The sequence below is a fragment of the Coregonus lavaretus genome (genome assembly GCF_964263955.1).
Source record: "Coregonus lavaretus genome assembly, chromosome: 33".
NCBI classification, from domain to species: domain Eukaryota; kingdom Metazoa; phylum Chordata; class Actinopteri; order Salmoniformes; family Salmonidae; genus Coregonus; species Coregonus lavaretus.
In genome coordinates this window covers 4,196,930-4,215,661 of record NC_140020.1, presented here as the reverse complement: position 1 = coordinate 4,215,661, position 18,732 = coordinate 4,196,930, and the positions used below count along the sequence as shown (strand labels likewise).

Here is an 18,732-nt window from a genome sequence, read left to right as displayed (position 1 = left end):
TGTGTGTGTGTCTCTTCACAGTCCCCGCTGTTCCATAATGTGTATTTCTATCTGTTTTTTAAATCTGATTCTACTGCTTGCTTGAGTTACTTGATGTGGAATAGAGTTCCATTTAGTCATGGCTCTATGTAGTACTGTGCGCCTCCAATAGTTTGTTCTGGACTTGGGGACTATGAAGAGACCTCTGGTGGCATGTCTTGTGGGGTATGCATGGGTGTCTGAGCAGTGTGCTAGTAGTTTAAACAGACAGCTCGGTGCATTCAACATGTCAATACCTCTCACAAATACAAGTACTGATGAAGTCAATCTCTCCTCTACTTTGAGCCAGGAGAGATTGATATGCATATTATTAATGTCAGCTCTCCGTGTACATTTAAGGGCCAGCCGTGCTTCCCTCATCTGGGCCAATTGTAATTTTCCTAACTCCCTCTTTGTGGCACCTGACCACACGACTGAACAGTAGTCCAAGTGCACAAAACTAGGGCCTGTAGGACCTGCCTTGTTGATAGTGCTGTTAAGAAGGTAGAGCAGCTGTGATGAGTGTGATAGAAGGAGTCAGGCGCAGGAGGGTAATCACCGAATGCAGAGTTTATTCCGTCGTACGCAAATAGCGCTGGATAGCGACAAACGAAACAGGCACAGGGGAAAATCTACCCTGGCAATACAAGGTAACGGTAGCTCCAACAATAACAAGCACAGGGGAAATATCTACCCCGGCAATAACAAGGTACGAGTAGCGCCACCGAGCTACACTACTCTCACGAACAATCAATCACCCACAAGGACAAGGGGGGCAGAGGGAACACTTATACACGGACTAATGAGGTGATAAGAACCAGGTGTGTGTGATCAACAAGACAAGACAAATGGAATGATGAATAATGGAGCGGCAGTGGCTAGTCAGCTGGTGACGACGAACGGCGACGCCTGCCCGAACAAGGAGGGAGTCATGACAACAGTGCTTTATTATGGACAGACTTCTCCCCATCTTAGCTGCTGTTGCATTAATATGTTTTGACCATGACAGTTTACAATCCAGGGTTACTCCTAGCAGTTTAGTCTCCTCAACTTTCTCAATTTCCATATTATTCATTACAAGATTTAGTTGAGGTTTAGAGTTTAGTGAATGATTTGTCCCAAATACAATGCTTGTAGTTGTTTGAAATATTTTGGACTAATGTATTTCTTACCACCCATTCTGAAACTGACTGCAGCTCTTTGTTAAGTGTTGCAGTGATTTCACTTGCTGTGATAGCTGATGTGTATAGTGTTGAGTCATCAGCATACATAGACACACAGCCTTTACTCAGAGCCAGTGGCATGTTGTTAGTCAAGATTGAAAAAAGTAAGGGCCCTAGACAGCTGCCCTGGGGAATGCCTGACTATACCTGGATTATGTTGGGAGAGGCTTCCATTAATGAACACCGTCTGTGTTCTGTTAGACTGGTAACTCTCGATTCACAATATAGCAGGGCACGGATGTAAAGCCAGAACGCATACGTTTTTCCAGCAGCAGATAATTGATCGATAATGTTAAAAGCTGCACTGAAGTCTAACAAAACAGCCCCCACAATATTTTTATTATAAATAATAAGCCATTTAGCAGACGCTTTTATCCAAAGCAACTTACAGTCATGCGTGCATACATTATTTTGTGTATGGGTGGTCCCGGGGATCGAACCCACTACCCTGGCATTACAAGTGCCGTGCTCTACCAGCTGAGCTACAGAGGACCACATTATACATTTCTCTCAGCCATTTGTGTAAGTGCCGTCCGTACATGTTGAATCCCCTTCCCTATGTGTGCTGAAAATCTGTTTTTAATTTGTTTACTGTGAAATGGCATTGTATCTTTACTAAGGGTTGGTAACAGGCTGATTGGTCAACTGTTTGAGCCAGTAAAGGGTGATTTGCTATTCTTTGGTAGCGGAATTACTTTTGCTTCCCTCCAGGCCTGAGGGCACACACTTTCCCGTATAGGCTTAGATTAAAGAGATGGCAAATAAGAGTGGCAATATCGTCCACCATCATCCTCAGTAATTTTCCATCCAAGTTGTCAGACCCAGGTGGATTGTCATTGTTGATAGACAACAATATTTTTTTCACCTCTTCCACACTCACTATACAGAATTCAAAATTACAATGCTTGTCTTTCATAATTTGGTCAGTTATGCATCGATGTGTAGGTTCAGAATTTGTTGTTGTCTTTCATTGCTGTTGTTCTCCTTCCCCTTCAATTAATTTCACTGTGGGGGAAAAAGTTGTGGATTCCAGTCACAGTGGGGATATGAAAAAGGAAGGTAAATGTCACGGATTCTGCCGAGGCTGCTCCTCCTCCTTGCTCGGGCAGGCTTCGGCGTTCGTCGTCCCCGGAGTACTAGCTACTGCCGTTCGATGTTATCGGTGTTTGTTTAGTTTTGTCTGTATTGTTTACACCTGTTCGTCATTATGTTGAATTGTTTCCCTTATATTACCCCTGTCTCTCATCAGGACATTGTGTGTGATTGTTTTTCCCTTCACGGTTGTCATTTTAGTGAGCGGGTTATTTCCTCCCTGCGTGGAGTTATTTCTGTGTTCTTTTGGATCCTTATCGGATTAAAGTACGTGTCCGAGAGTTCTGTGTCCTGCGCCTGACTTCTTTTACCGCATCTCACCGACAGTCGTGACAGTAAATTATAATTTACAATGCAAATGTTTTCTTTCTCAAGCAGCAGCCTATAGATGACTTGCAAAAAGTACCCTCTGCAATACTGTATATTTCCAAATGTATTTTCTAAGTAAGGGCAGCAAGGCATCTGTCAAAAGCTCCCCGTGTTGTGGGTTTGATAGCAATAATTTCCTCTGGGATTTGAAGTCGATGATTAAACACTAGCACCTCCCAGTAAACAAGCTGTCACTCTTTTAATTGCTCTCTCTCTCTTGCTCTCGCTCTCTCTCTACTGTAATATACTGTATATATATATACAGTTGAAGTCGGAAGTTTACATACACTTAGGTCGGAGTCATTAAAACTCGTTTTTCAACCACTCCACAAATTTCTTGTTAACAGTCAGTCAGACAGAGGCAGAAAATAACAAAGTAAAATCGACATGTATCAAGAGAGGAGAGAGGAAGAGGAGAGTGTAAGAGGAGCGAGGAAGAGGAGAGGAAATGCAAGAAGAAGATGGCACGCAAGGGAAAGGGGGAGGAGACTGAGAGGGGAGGGTGGAGAGAGAGAGAAAGAGAGAGAGAGAGAGAGAGGGGGAGGGTGGAGGCAAAGAGGGAGTCCAGGAGAACATGATAGAGAGAAGAGATAGCAGGGCAGAGGAAGAAAGAAAGGAGGCCAAAGAGATACAGAGAGATACAGAGAGATACAGAGGGTTGGAAGTAGGAATACACAGTTGAGAGAGCACAAGAGGAAGACAGACAGACAGCAGTGCAGGCAGACAGACAGACATCATTGCAGACAGACAGACAGACATCATTGCAGACAGACAGACAGCAGTGCAGACAGACAAACAGCAGTGCAGACAGATAAAGCTTGAAATTGAAAGGAACTCAAGCTCTCTGCTCTTCTCCTTGGTGACCAGGGCTGACAGACAGACAGACAGACAGACAGACAGACAGACAGACAGACAGAGGCATGTCCACCCAACCGGGTCCCCAGCACAGGGTCTTGTTCCAAACCCCGGGTGAGGAGAAGGTGGAAGAGGAGCCTCCTCAACGCAGACTGGGAAAACTCACGGTCAAGTACAACCGCAAGGACCTGCAACGGAGGCTGGACATCGAGGAGTGGATCGACGGGCAGCTGCATCTCCTGTTTGACTGCGAGGTAACTTTCAGCTATCTTCCGATCTAGGGTCAGCTCCTTTTACACCGGTGATGATCTTTACCATTGTGGTGTAATGTATCAAAGCTAGTCCTGGACCAGTATCTTATAAGGGCATGATGTAAATATAATGGTGAAGTAAGCAAGCTTAAGTTTAGACAAGGGAGTTCCCATAGCGACAGTCGCCTGGCAGAGAAGGGGAGAAACGGAGTGGAGGAGAGGTGAGGGAAGAGGGGAGAGCGCTCCCTCGTTTCTACTGTGAATAATTCCCACTGAAAGGATAGAGAGGAAGAGATAGAGGATGATGTATAGAAAGAGAGGGAGATGACTAAAGAGACTTTACTGGAGAGAGCATTTGGTTATGTGTGTTTACCTGGCATTCACAGTTGTCCTATCCGCTGGTCCGGGGTCAGATACCCTGGTCCAGGGTTATCTTCCTAATAGTCAAGGTTAGGAATTGTGTTGTGTAATCTGATTTTAGATCTGTGGTTAGGGGGGCAACTTGAGCTGCTCAGTTACTGTACAGTTACTGTAGTGCAGATGACTAGTGGGTCAAATCTGAAGTAACTAAAGTTAAATTAGATCCTATTTTGATTACTCAGACATGGTTATGACATTTAAAGCAATTCAGAATGTGTATTGCCCCATTAGTTGGTCCTGTTTTGTCTCTAACATTGGCTAAATGCGCATTATGGCATTCATTCATTCATTCATTCTCTGTGGCCACCTGTGTTTAGTACAGTAATGTCCAATTTTATCCACAAGGAGCCCTGTGTGGGTTCAGGCAATCACAGTCTTCAATCAAGACTAGTTGAGATATCAGCTGTCTTACTGCTTGGACTGGAGTAAAAGCCTGCACTTTCACAGTTCAGTACTTCGATTATTTCATGCTGTGACAGGATCTAGCTATCTTGGTATATTTCTCTGTTGGTTTCCAGACCAGACAAACTGAATTGGGAACCTGGGTGAGGCTGGCTATGAGGGCTTTATTGATGATTAGTCCCGGAACCAGAGGGAGCTCGGTCCAATTATATCCTCAGCTGTGGCAATTTGATTACCGGGCCCCTAGGAAATGCAATGGAAACGACCATTTGGGCTTCAGTTTTGGCTCCTTGTCAGTGTACCGTATAACTTTTGTTTTGGGAGATAGATAGATAGATAGATAGATAGATAGATAGATAGATAGATAGATAGATAGATAGATAGATAGATAGATAGATAGATAGATAGATAGATAGATAGATAGATAGATAGATAGATAGATAGATAGATAGATAGATAGATAGATAGATAGATAGATAGATGATAGAAGATACTGTAGATGCCTGTGGAAACAGATTCAGGATCAGTGTATCCTCACCCAATCCTTACATTAACACATATCAGTATATACATATTCATATTATGTGACTCATGCAGAAATTAAACCAACTTCCATAGTGCGATTTAAAAAAAAGTCTAAAATCACATGTAAGTGAAGTACTGTAGGTAAGGTTCTCTAAAATTCTAATATTTCTACTTTGCCCTCCTGGAGGACATTGTCAGGAAATATGTATTTTCTCACATGACCTTGGGACACAGTTGGCCCTTAGCCAGTAAAGCCCATATGGAAGTAAATAACTGGTGGCAAAAGACCCCAGTGTTTGAGGGAGAAAAGGGCCCAGTCAGGGTTCAACCACGGCCTCATGTCACAGGCAGCGTGGGTGACAATAGAGTCGGTATGCTGGCCCCCATCCAATGTCCCCTTTGTCCCCATTGTAAGAAAGTCCATAATAACAGTTAGCCTGAAGCAATGCACTGTATAGTACAAACGTATTTTTTTTAAATGAATGAAATACAATGGATATGCATCTTTAGTACTAACACCATGTCCAGTAGCTCTGATTGAAAGATAAAAGTTGATTATTAAAACTCAAGCTGCTTAGTGTAATGCCTCACATTTGTATGGGTAGAGAAGTACAGTGAACTGGCCTGAGAAACCACCAACAGCTTATTATCATATTCCCTCAAAAGAATATTGTTAATTTTCTAGAAAGTTTTCTAGATATTTCGTCCCTGGTAGGCACTCATTGTTGTCTCTGAATAGTTGTTTCTTTGTTCCTATATGAATGGAAATACCAAAGTAGTGTACAACAGACTGTTGTGGGTTCTAATCAAGACAAAGCCATTTAATCTTCACATTCTCCAGGATGACCTTGCCAGATCAGAGGGATTGGACCCTCATTGCATTCATGATCAATTATCAGATAACATAATGATTTTCCAAGACACTGAGGTTAGAAATAGTTCGTACATGATTGAGAAAAGGGTGGAAAGATCAAGACAATAATAATCTACTTTTTACTCATATAGTAAATACTGTAGCATTTTCCCAAGTAGCAGTCTGTATGTGTGTTCTATTTGATTTATGCCAGGGGAAAGAAAGTAGGAATGGAGTAAAGGAGCTTGCCAAGCGATACAAGGAAAGTCTGAAGTGGTTTGCTATTGGGGAAAAAACGAAAGTAATCTGGACTTTATTAATACTCACAAAACTAAGAGGAAACCATTTTAGAAGCAGAAACAAAGCCATTACCCTATGTTATGCCACAAAGGTGGTTTAAGCTTCCAATAACACACAGGTTAGAGGTCACATTCTTTTTTGTGTGTGGGATTCATTCCAAGAAACAAAATGGCTGACTTATTGACTTCCCCCTGCAGAGAAAATTCTCTCCGCATGCTACGGCAGGTAAGCGATTACCTCCATCAGTTAGCATACCAAGATTTAACATGTTTGCCCACAGTGTAGATAAAGGCACTGAACGTTTCTTGCTCAAAGATTCTTGACTTGATTAATATTCTGGGGATCAGATTAATTTCTCAGCTATTTGTGCTTAAACCTCCTCTTAGCTTCACGCGGTGAATGACATTGGTTTCCCAATACCTACACTAACTTTACCCCTAAATTATAGAACCTGAGCTTTAATGGTTTAGTAATGGTTGGTTTCAGATGATAGAGTACTGATAATGAGAGTATGGTGTTGAATGCAGGCAGGGATGGTACATACATGCCACCAGTGGCGGCTCCTGAAAAAATTCTCAGGGGGTCAATTTTTCTGATGATTTAGGTGACCTACACACATTTTTAAAAAGATATGTCCAGCAACAACATGAAGACAGGGGCAGCATATAAGTCAATACCAGAAGCATTTATTGACTGATCTCAAAAGTGTTGGCTTACAAAAGCAAAATAAGTTATCACAGTAAAAATAATCAAGGGTGTTCTTTCACATTCCTCAACACTGCATAAACAATATGCATTTCCATAAAACACCTCATCTAATTGTGCCACAAAGTTGACAAGTCCAAGAAAAATACCAGGGTTGGTGGAGCCCTCAGTTTCATCTTTGCCTCGCAAAGCTAACTCAAACACTCCGCAAAACTTCACACACTGGATTAGCCGGCTGAGGATGTGGCGGTTCTTGCTAACCTCATCGTTGTGGCGGCGGACAGCTAGCCTGTATCCCTCATCCAGTTGAGTGGCAATGTTCACTCTCCCCAAAGCAGACAATCTCAAACAGCTATCCATGTGGGTCTTTGACAGCTCATGTTTCATAATCTTTTCTGAAAGATGGTGCATGTCCGTTACACCAGTCGCTGTCCAAGCGGTGCTGTCTGCCGTGCCGCCTTCAGGGTGAAAGAGTAAGCAGGGGTAGCAGAAGACTGCATTAGCTACATCGCAGCCTGCTAGCCAGGTTTTTCGTTCGTACCAATTTTTGGAAAATCCTCGGGTGTAGGACTTTCCCCCTTTAGTAGAAACCTGTTGAATTATTACATTTGGTCTGGGAGGTCCTAATTGTTTCGTTGCCAATTTATCTTGATTTGTTCGCCGACAAAAAGGAACTTCTTTCAAAGAGACAATCGAGTTGCACTGAACGCTAGCCATCTTGACAGTAGTACGTGAATTGATTGACGCTGCTACCCGCTCTTTTCTTAGTTACGTTCATGGTTATGTTACGTATGACGAAAGCGCGTAAGTGCAAGCCCTCCCGGAACCCATAGAGATTGTATTGAAAGCTCTGATATTTGAAAAAAAAAGATTTTACATGAGAGTCTATGAGAGACTTCTGGGGCGATTTTCAACCTGACTGAAATCGCCCCAAAAGGGGCGGGGCCATTTGAAGCACGACTTTAGCCTGATTGGACATTTAGTGGCAGATCAGACGTCTAGATTAGAACACTGATAACTACTGTTGCCGTGATATAATTAATTAGAAAAAAAATCCCTTCCTTTTCCCGTTTGGCAGTGCGTCGCCCATATCGCCCTAATGAACACACCGCCCCTGCATGCCACACAAACACAATCTATGAAACTAGTTCTAGCTGCAGTTAAATTCCACAGGGTTTTGTAATACAATGTGTGTTTTAAAGAGAAAAATTGCAAAAAAGATGTCAAGCTACCGATAAGGTCTACCCTTGGAACCACACGTGAATTAAGGAATAACCTTCAATAATTCAACACATGACCCTAGGGGCGTTGACGTTAAGTAAGTACCCTTATAGACGTCTGTGTCGAAATACCCCTCATCGTAACCTTAAGCATCAGCTGCCAAATTACCTTGATTGGAACCCCTGTACTTTAACTATAAAGCGATGTCTGTGTGGATTTGAATAGAGTTTAATAGACAGCTACAGATGTAGGACCTTAATTTGATCAACCTTTTGTTGCTGAGAATTTTCGTGCAAAGCAGGACATGCAAACTTGTAGTGTATTTGAGTTTTAAAAAGGCTTCTAACGATTGTAATTTTCACTTTGAAATTTGACTTGATTTGCGCTAATTAAAAATGTATCAACCCCTACAAAAATGTCCATAAATTATAATCCACATAATAATTCACATTTCCTGTTGCTGCAAGATTATTTTCCTGCTGTAACAAACTGGCTCAAATTATGATCCTACATCTGAAGTTTACCACAGGAGGGGTGAACATAACTTTAAAGCTCCAAGGTTATACAAATATAAAACATTAGCTAATGTATTGCATTTAAGGGATAATGGCCCATTAGCTCGCAGGGCTAGCCTTATCTAGCATTATAGCCTAATGATCTTCCTTGTCCTCGCTTTACGATCATTACTTCTAAGAGTCTGACTGTGCTGACAAGCTTGCTCTGGCTTTCCAGAGTTGTGATGCTAATGGGCTGTCTAGTAGATTTATATGAGCCAGAGCCAGACTGGATCAGAGGGACTACATTTAGTTACGGTTCCAAGGGGACAAAAAGTACATCAAATCAAATCTTATTTGTCACATGCGGTGTAGACCTTACTGTGAAATGCTTACTTACAAGCCCTTAACCAACAATGCAGTTTTTTTTTAAGTAAGAAAATATTTGCACAAAAAAAGAAAAATAGAATAAACTAATGTTTAAAAAAAAACAGTTACAAAATAAAATAACACTAACGAGGCTATATACAGGGGGTACCGATACCGAGGCAATGTGCAGGGGTGCAGGTTAGTCCAGGTAATTGAGGTAAAATGTACAGTGAATTCGGAAAGTATTCAGACCCCTTCCCTTTTTCCACATTTTGTTACATTACAGCCTTATTCTAATATGGATTAAATAAAAATCCTCATCAATCTACACACAATACCCCATAATGACAAAGCAAAAACAGGTTTTAAACATTTTTGCTAATTTTATTAAAAATGAAAAACAGATACTTATTTACATTCAGTATTCAGACCCTCTGCTATGAGACTCGAAATTGAGCTCAGGTGCATCCTGTTTCCATTGATCATCCTTGAGATGTTTCTACAACTTGATTGGAGTCCACCTGTGGTAAATTCAATTGATTGGACATGATTTGGAAAGGCACACGCCTGTCTATATAAGGTCCCACAGTTGACAGTGCATGTCAGAGCAAAAACCAAGCTTCGAGACAGGATTGTGTCGAGGCGCAGATCTGGGGAAGGGTGCCAAAAAATGTCTGCAGCATTGAAGGTCACCAAGAACACAGTGGCCTCCATCATTCTTAAATGGAATAAGTTTAGAACCACCAAGACTCTTCCTAGAGCTGGCCTTCCCGGCAAAACTGAGCAATCGGGGGAGAAGGGTCTTGGTCAGGGAGGTGACAAAGAACCCGATGGTCACTTTGACAGAGCTCCAGAGTTCCTCTGTGGAGATGGGAGAACCTTACAGAAGGACAACCATCTCTGCAGCACTCCACCACTCAGGCCTTTATGGTAGAGTGGCCAGACGGAAGCCACTCCTCAGTAAAAGCCACAAGACAGCACACTTGGAGTTTGCCAAAAGGCATCTAAAGGACTCACAGACCATGAGAAACAAGATTCTCTGGTCTGATGAAACCAAGACTGAACTCTTTGGCCTGAATGCCAAGCGTCACGTCTGGAGGAAGCCTGGCATCATCCCTATGATGAAGCAAGGTGGTGGCAGAATCATGCTGTGGGGATGTTTTTCAGCAGCAGGTACTAGGAGACTAGTCAGGATAGAGGGAAAGATGAACGGAGTAAAGTACAGAGAGATCTTTGATGCTCCAGAAGGCTCAGGACCTCAGACTGGGGTGAAGGTTCACCTTCCAACAGGACAACGACCCTAAACACACAGCCAAGACAACGCAGGAGTGGCTTCGGGACAAGTCTCTGAATGTCCTTGAGTGGCCCAGCCAGAGCCCGGACTTGAACCCGGTCGAATATCTCTGGAGAGACCTCCCGGGCGGCAGGTAGCTTAGTGGTTAAGAGCGTTGTGCCAGTAACCGAAAGGTCGCTGGTTCTAATCCCCGAGCCGACTAGGTGAAAAACCTGTCAATGTGCCCTTGAGCAAGGCACTTAACCCTAATTGCTCCTGTAAGTCGCTCTGGATAAGAGCGTCTGCTAAATTACCAATATATATATATATATATATATTTATATATATTTATATATTTAGACCTGAAAATAGCTGTGCAGCAACGCTCCCCATCCAACCTGACAGAGCTTGAGAGGATCTGAAGAGAAGAATGGAGAAACTCCCCAAATAAAGGTGTGCCAAGCTTGTAGCATCATACCCAAGAAGACTCGAGGCTCTAATCGCTGCCAAAGGTGCTTCAACAAAGTACTGAGTAAAGGGTCTGAATACTTATGTAAATGTCATTTTGTGTCACTTTTTTATTTATTTTTATGAATGTGCAAAAATGTCTAAAAACCAGTTTTTGCTTTGTCATTATGGGGTATTGTGTGTAGATGGATGAGGGGAAAAACAATTTAATCAATTTTAGAATAAGGCTGTAACGTAACAATGTGGAAAAAGTCAAGGGGTCTGAATACTTTTCGAATGCACTGTAGGTAGGGGTAAAGTGACTATGCATAGATAATAAACAGCGAGTAGCAGCAGCGTAAAAAAAGGGGTCAATGCAAATAGTCCGGGTAGCCATTTGACTGTTCAGCAGTCTTATGGTTAGGGGGTAGAAGCTGTTAAGAAGCCTTTTGGACCTAGACTTGGCGCTCCGGTACCGCTTGCCGTGCGGTAGCAGAGAGAACAGTCTATGACTAGGGTGACTGGAGTCTTTGACAATTTTTAGGCCCTTCCTCTGACACCGCCTGGTATAGAGGTCCTGGAAGGCAGGAAGCTTGGCCCCATGATGGCCCCTACCCTCTGTAGCGTACTACCCTCATTGGTCTATAACTATATCTGTTTTGATTGGGCAGAATATGCATTTGCTCCTTGATGCCTTCTCAGTTAGTGGACCTAACTAAGAGAAAAAATAAAGGAAGTTAAAGTTGATAAAAATGTCACTACAATAAGCTAGAACGTCTTTTGGAGGCATCCCTGTTTTATCTCAACCTAACAGAAAACAAACAAGGGAAGGCCTAACTTCCTTCTTTCCCACAACTTCCTGTTCCGGAATGGTACAAAAACAACAACCTTAATGCAGGAGATGACAACTGTAGATTAAGAGGTTCATAATTAGCCCGTTTGTCAGTTATTATGCAAAATAAGTTGCAAAGTCATTTTGAGGTTTGAAAAATGTATACGCTGTACTCTTGGTTGTGGTTCTCGAAAACCATTTCAGGGCCCAACCCATATTCTCCATTATCCTCATTACTGCTGTTGAAAAGCAACATCTCAGCACAAATTATCTTCACGCATTAATAAGATGAAAAATTCTGCAGCGTCGAATAAGAACCTGTTTGTCTTTCCGTAAGTGTACAGGGAACATTAGGTGCACTTGCGTTTTTGTTTTCCCGGCTGTTTCACTTATTCATAATGTCAACAGTCATTTCCCATCTTCTACTGTCGGGATTGGCAGCCATTTTGGCTCATTAGAGGAATTGTAGGTACAATAAGGAACATATTTAATAGTATAGGCCAACATACTCATGAAATAATCATTGAAACCTAAGGGTCATTTCTATGGAAGCTAATTTGCAAGGGAAAGTGTTCTCTGGGTAAATCTTCAGATCTTTTATTATATCTATTAGCCCTCTTTATGCCTAAACGTCTTCCTGGAGATCTACATCCACATTTTGTCAGGAGAAGTTTGCGATAGTTTATGTTAAAATGGAAGAACAGTGGGAATAGGAATTGTAGAGTTATAGGTGCACAATATATTCTCTTTTTTTTGTGGTTGTTTACTTTTAAAGTATGTCATTGGCTCTTTGATAGCTGTGGCTGCATGATTAGTGGGACAACTGTGGTCCACCAAAGCCCAGTGTACGCCATGGAATGTTGGGCTTGTTGGCCGTCAACACAAAAGACTAAGTGTCTGAACTAATATCTGTGCGTGACTGTGTTGGTCACAAAAATGCTTTCACTTCCTATCAACATGGAAATCTACTGGCAAAAGTTGTATTTATTTTTTTTAAATCAGAATTTACTTTGTTCATTTCACAGTGATCATTGTGTGTGTATTCATCCATCAACAATCAGGTTAATGAAAATTGTTGAGTGAGAATGCAAAGGATGCCCTTTCTCAGAAGAAATACAGTAGTCTACGGTTGCCAGAGAGGACATTCAGACTCAGAGTAATAATAATAATAATAATATGCCATTTAGCAGACGCTTTTATCCAAAGCGACTTACAGTCATGCGTGCATAAATTTTTGTGTATGGGTGGTCCCGGGAATCGAACCCACTACCTTGGCGTTACAAGCGCCGTGCTCTACCAGCTGAGCTACAGAGGACCACAGCCTTTTGTCATTGGTTAAATGTATTATTAGTGTAAATGGAGAGTTATCTTGCTGACATTTGGGTTCTTGTTTTATTCTAGTTTTCTTTTGTTTGTGTTTTACCCTTTTTCAGGAGGAGGATATTCCGGAGTTAGAAATTGACATCGATGAGTTGCTGGATATATCAGACGCAGAACAGAGATCAAAGCTACATGTGAGTGCAAAATCTGTTCAGACCTGGGTTCAAATACTATTCATCTTCCTGCAAATACTGTAGCTGTGCTTGATTGAATTTGTCTGGCAATGGAACAGTCCCCAAAGTGCAAAACTAAGCCCAACTGTCACTGACAGGTTCAACCAAACGCTCAAACTATTTGAACAAGAACTAAAACTATTTGAACCCTGTTCTAAATCTGTCAAAAACACCTTATGTTGTTTGAATAAAGAGTCAGAGTGACAGAGTTCATGGTTTCCCAACTCTATTTCTACAGGACCTTCTTCAAGAGTGTGGCAAGCCCAAAGAGGTAAGGAAGCACTAAACAAATTGCATTGACAGTCCAATGATACAGGCAATCTTTTTAAAGGGAGGCAGATAGCCTCGAGGTTAGAGCGTTGGACCAGTAACCTAAAGGTTGGTGGTTTGAATTCCGGAGCCGACAAGGTGAAAAATCTGTCGCTGTGCCCTTGAGCAAGGCACTTATCCCCAACTGCTCCAGCGGTGCTGGACAACGGTGATACTGGCTGTGACCCCACTCCCTGCGGGTGTCTCAGGGGGAGTTAGGATATGCAAGAAACACATTTCCATTACACACTGACACTTGTACAAGTGTGTAACAGGACATAAACTCAGCAAAAAAAGAAACATCCCTTTTTCAGGACCCTGTCTTTCAAAGGTAATTTGTAAAAATCAAAATAACTTCACAGATCTTCATTGTAAAGGGTTTAAACACTGTTCTCATGCTTGTTCAATGAACCATAAACAATTAAGGAACATGCACCTGTGGAACGGTCGTTAAGACACTAACAGCTTACAGACGGTAGGCAATTAAGGTCACAGTTATGAAAACTTAGGACACTAAGTCTTTCTACTGACTCTGAAAAACACCAAAAGAAAGATGCCCAGGGTCCCTGCTCATCTGCGTGAACGTGCCTTAGGCATGCTGCAAGGAGGCATGAGGACTGCAAATGTGGCCAGGGCAATAAATTGCAATGTCCGTACTGTGAGATGCCTAAGACAGCGCTACAGGGAGACAGGACTGACAGCTGATCGTCCTCGCAGTGGCAGACCACGTGTAACAACACCTGTACAGGATCGGTACATCCAAACATCACACCTGCGGGACAGGTACAAGATGGCAACAACATTTACATTGTAGTCATTTAGCAGACGCTCTTATCCAGAGCGACTTACAGTTAGTGAGTGCATACATTTTCATACTGGCCCCCCGTGGGAAACAAACCCGCAACCCTGGCGTTGCAAGCGCCATGCTCTACCGACTGAGCTACGGTTACACCAGGAACGCACAATCCCTCCATCAGTGCTCAGACTGTCCTCAATAGGCTGAGAAAGGCTGGACTGAGGGCTTGTAGGCCTGTTGTAAGGCAGGTCCTCACCAGACATCACCGGCAACAACGTCGCCTATGGCCACAAACCCACCATCGCTGGACCAGACAGGACTTGCAAAAAGTGCTCTTCACTGACGAGTCGCGGTTTTGCCTCACCAGGGGTGATGGTCGGATTCACGTTTATCGTCGAATGGAATGGCCATTACACTGAGGCCTGTACTCTGGAGCGGGATCGATTTGGAGGTGGAGGGTCAGTCATGGTCTGGGGCGGTGTGTCACAGCATCATCGGACTGAGCTTATTGTCATTGCAGGCAATCTCAATGCTGTGCGTTACAGGGAAGACATCCTCCTCCCTCATGTGGTATCCTTCCTGCAGGCTCATCCTGACATGACCATGACAATGCCACCAGCCATACAGCTCGTTCTGTGCGTGATTTCCTGCAAGACAGGAATGTCAGTGTTCTGCCATGGCCAGCGAAGAGCCCGGATCTCAATCCCATTGAGCACATCTGGGACCTGTTGGATCGGAGGGTGAGGGCTAGGGCCATTCCCCCCAGAAATGTCAGGGAATTTGCAGGTGCCTTGGTGGAAGAGTGGGGTAACATCTCACAGCAAGAACTGGCAAATCTGGTGCAGTCCATGAGGAGGAGATGCACTGCAGTACTTAATGCAGCTGGTGGCCACACCAGATACTTACTGTTACTTTTGATATTGACCCCCCCTTTGTTCAGGGACACATTATTCAATTTCTGTTAGTCACATGTCTGTGGAACTTGTTCAGATTATTTCTCAGTTGTTGAATCTTATTATGTTCATACAAATATTTACACATGTTAAGTTTGCTGAAAATAAATGCAGTTGACAGTGAGATTGATTATTATCTTGTGAATACCGGTAAAAAACAGTGAATCTTCTGTTGACCCATGCATGACTACTACCTGTTTACCTGGGCCCTCATACACCTGACCCCACCACCTGACCCCACCACACGACCCCTAACCCGAGTGAGACTGCTCTCTAGTGGTGAGAAGTGACAGCCCAAAACAACCACAACTAGACAAACATACACCCTATCAAAATGGCTCTTACAACCACAACATGTGAGATATACTTCCACTAAGTTTCCATAAACACACCTAAAACTTGAGGGTTACTGTGTTGTGCATGCATGTATTGACTGTTTAACCTGTACACAGTATAACCACCTCTCACTCACTAATTTCTCTACTGTTCCCTGACAGGACTTCATTGACGGCTTGCTGTATCGGATGAAGGGACTTCGCAAGATGTCACTGAAAAAATGAACAAAGTTGGAGTGGAGACCATCTGAAATGAGACACCATCCTCTCTCACCTGTAGCTGTGGATGTGTGAACAGTGACAGTCCTCATGTATCTAGATATATCCTTATGTATCCACAATCTGCAGTATCAGTGTCTATATTAGTGGTTGGCAGCCCTAGACAAAGAGGGTCCTTGTTGGGCAGGTTACACCCTTAACAGTCAATGGTGTTACTACATCAGGGGCCCCCATGGCAATATTTAATCATATATGGCACGATGGCAGATGGATGGTGGATCCATCCACCAATGGACGACCGGTACAGACAGGACTACTTATCACATACTTTAATGCAGGGTTGACTGGGCCCAGAAATTGGCCCAGGCATTTCTATTACACTGCCCATTTTTTCCCTTTGAGGTCCTCACACGGCCCAATTTTTTCCTAGAACCCCCATTATTAGCCAAATAACGATCATTTTGCACACATAAAATGACCAACAATTTAGACATGCCCACTGTGCTAAAGACGGACCAGCCCATCTGGCATTTTCCAGAATTGCCCTATGGCCAGTCCGTCCCTGCCTCTATGTGACAGCATTATATTATAGGACTATTTGGTAACATATATGTCTTACACACATAAGCCTGGTGGGTCTTCCAATGGGGCATCTGTGTAAAACAGAGTTTAAAAATTAGATAATATAGCATAGAGATGTCCTACTGGATTCGAACACCTTTTGGTATCAGTTGCCTCTGAAGTAGAATGAGAGATTATCCAGTCTAGTGTTGATGGATTATCCAGTCTATCGTTTATGTCGATGTTTTTCACTGTTATGTTACAGAAGGGTTCACCAATTCACCAGGGCCTGATTGGTTTAGTTATTCAGTGTTAATGGATACTTCTGGCATTTTTAATAATCCGATCACAGCTTATTTTTATGTTGACATTCTTTTTAATTTTTTTATTATTTGATTAAATGTTTTCTCTGATAAATCCCCTGCTATGACTAGCCGAAGAATGTACTGTAAATATGGTTACTAATATTTTTGTTTAGCTTAAGGTGGTGTTTTAAAAGGAGCAGTGCTGTCATTAACTTTCCCCAACTGTTACATCGGAATTTCAAATGAAATCTTTTACAGAAAATAAGTGTTGTACTGTGATGTTACCTATGATATTCTGTAAAATATCACCTCAAACAAATTCACTTCAATCCATAAAAGGGTAGTTAGGCATCACAAAATATAGAAGAGCTGTGGACCTGCTAAAGATCCCAATGGGGGATCGAAACTTTAGATGTTTGTGCATTTCAATAAATCAGTGGAAGCATATCAGAGTTGTGACATTCTTCATTTCTTTACATTAACTACTTATAGGGCGGAAGGTAGCAGAGCGTTGGGCCAGTAACCAAAAGGTTGCTGGTTTGAATACCCGAGCCGACAAGGTGAAAAATATGTCTGTGTCCTTGAGGAAGGCACTTAACCCTCATTTGCTCCAGGGGTGCTGTACTACTATAGCTGACCCTGTAAAACAACACATTTCACTGCTCCTATCCGGTGTATGTGACAATACAAATATTTAATTAATTGTAATTTATTCAATTTCAGGCAGGTTCAAACTACTCCCAAATGTTCTTACCATTGAATGAGTTTCTATTATATTGCATTTTCTGACATCCCGTCTCTCTAGTCTATATTCTACTCTAGGCAAAGCTACTGGCCTTTTATCTATTTATACTGATCAAAAATATAATGGAATGGAATATGGTTTAACCGTCCGGCTCAGAATTTGACACCGTACAGCAGTTGACAGACAACAAAGGTCAAGGGATTACGGGTAGAGACAAGTTAGCCAACGACCACCTCAACAACCACCAACTGATACAAATTAGCTTGTTTTTTTGTTTGTTAAGTTTTATAATATAACATACAGTATATACCGTTTTATATATTGTATCATATTACATTAAAGAGCATACCTTTGAAAAAAACGGTCACAAAATGATATAGCCTATATAGACCGTTTCCCTGACGGGATAAGAGTATAATATCTTTCTTCTTAGTGTATTTTTCTCCTTACCATACTGCATCTTTCTCCTTACTGTAATTACTGTACATGAGTGTCTATCTTTCTCCTTACTGTAATTACTGTACATGAGTGTCTATCTTTCTCCTTACTGTAATTACTGTACATGAGTGTCTATCTTTCTCCTTACTGTAATTACTGTACATGAGTGTCTATCTTTCTCCTTACTGTAATTACTGTACATGAGTGTCTATCTTTCTCCTTACTGTAATTACTGTACATGAGTGTCTATCTTTCTCCTTACTGTAATTACTGTACATGAGTGTCTATCTTTGCCAGATACATTTCACCTGCTCTTATCTAACCATGGAGGAGTAATAGTGAGTTACACTCACTATTGGGGCGGCAGGTAGCTTAGTGGTTAAGAGCATTGTGCCAGTAACCGAAAGGTCGCTGGTTCTAATCCCCGAGCCGACTAGGTGAAAAATCTGTCGATGTGCCCTTGAGCAAGGCACTTAACCCTAATTGCTCCTGTAAGTCGCTCTTGATAAGAACGTCTGCTAAATGACTAATAAAAAAAAGATGGATGCAGTTGGATACAGGGGTGGCAAATACCCTTTTTGAATGTTGTTGGGTGGAAACAGTCAAATTAAAGAAAAATAAAGTGTATCCCCACAATTTATTTTAAAATATACTGAACAAAAATATAAACGCAACATGTAAAGTATTGGTCCCATGTTTCATGAGCTGAAATAAAAGATCCCAGAAACTTTCCTATACGCACAAAAAGCTTATTTCTCTCAAATGTTGTGCACAAATGTGTTTACGCCCCTGTTAGTGAGCATTTCTTCTTTGCCAAGATAATCCATCCACCTGACAGGTGTGGCATATCAAGAAGCTGATTAAACAGC

General features: G+C 42.1%; 1 protein-coding gene across 1 annotated transcript; it reads left to right on the top strand.

Moving 5' to 3' along the window:
- The first annotated feature begins 3,475 nt into the window (after window positions 1-3,475).
- LOC311108702 (protein phosphatase 1 regulatory subunit 14B-like) lies at window positions 3,476-15,961 on the top strand. The gene is made up of 4 exons (XM_084151422.1): window positions 3,476-3,811; window positions 13,083-13,163; window positions 13,441-13,473; window positions 15,758-15,961. The coding sequence occupies exons 1-4, from the start codon at window positions 3,623-3,625 to the stop codon at window positions 15,818-15,820; spliced, it is 366 nt and encodes a 121-aa protein (XP_084007548.1). The 5' UTR covers window positions 3,476-3,622; the 3' UTR covers window positions 15,821-15,961.
- The last annotated feature ends 2,771 nt before the right edge of the window (window positions 15,962-18,732 follow it).

Bases quoted from the DNA above. Each gene is read 5' to 3' on its own strand.
- LOC311108702 (XM_084151422.1), top strand. From the start codon at position 3,623: ATGTCCACCCAACCGGGTCCCCAGCACAGGGTCTTGTTCCAAACCCCG. The intron at 3,812-13,082 runs GTAACTTTCAGC...ACCCTTTTTCAG, and splicing joins ATCTCCTGTTTGACTGCGAG to GAGGAGGATATTCCGGAGTT. The intron at 13,474-15,757 runs GTAAGGAAGCAC...GTTCCCTGACAG, and splicing joins AGTGTGGCAAGCCCAAAGAG to GACTTCATTGACGGCTTGCT.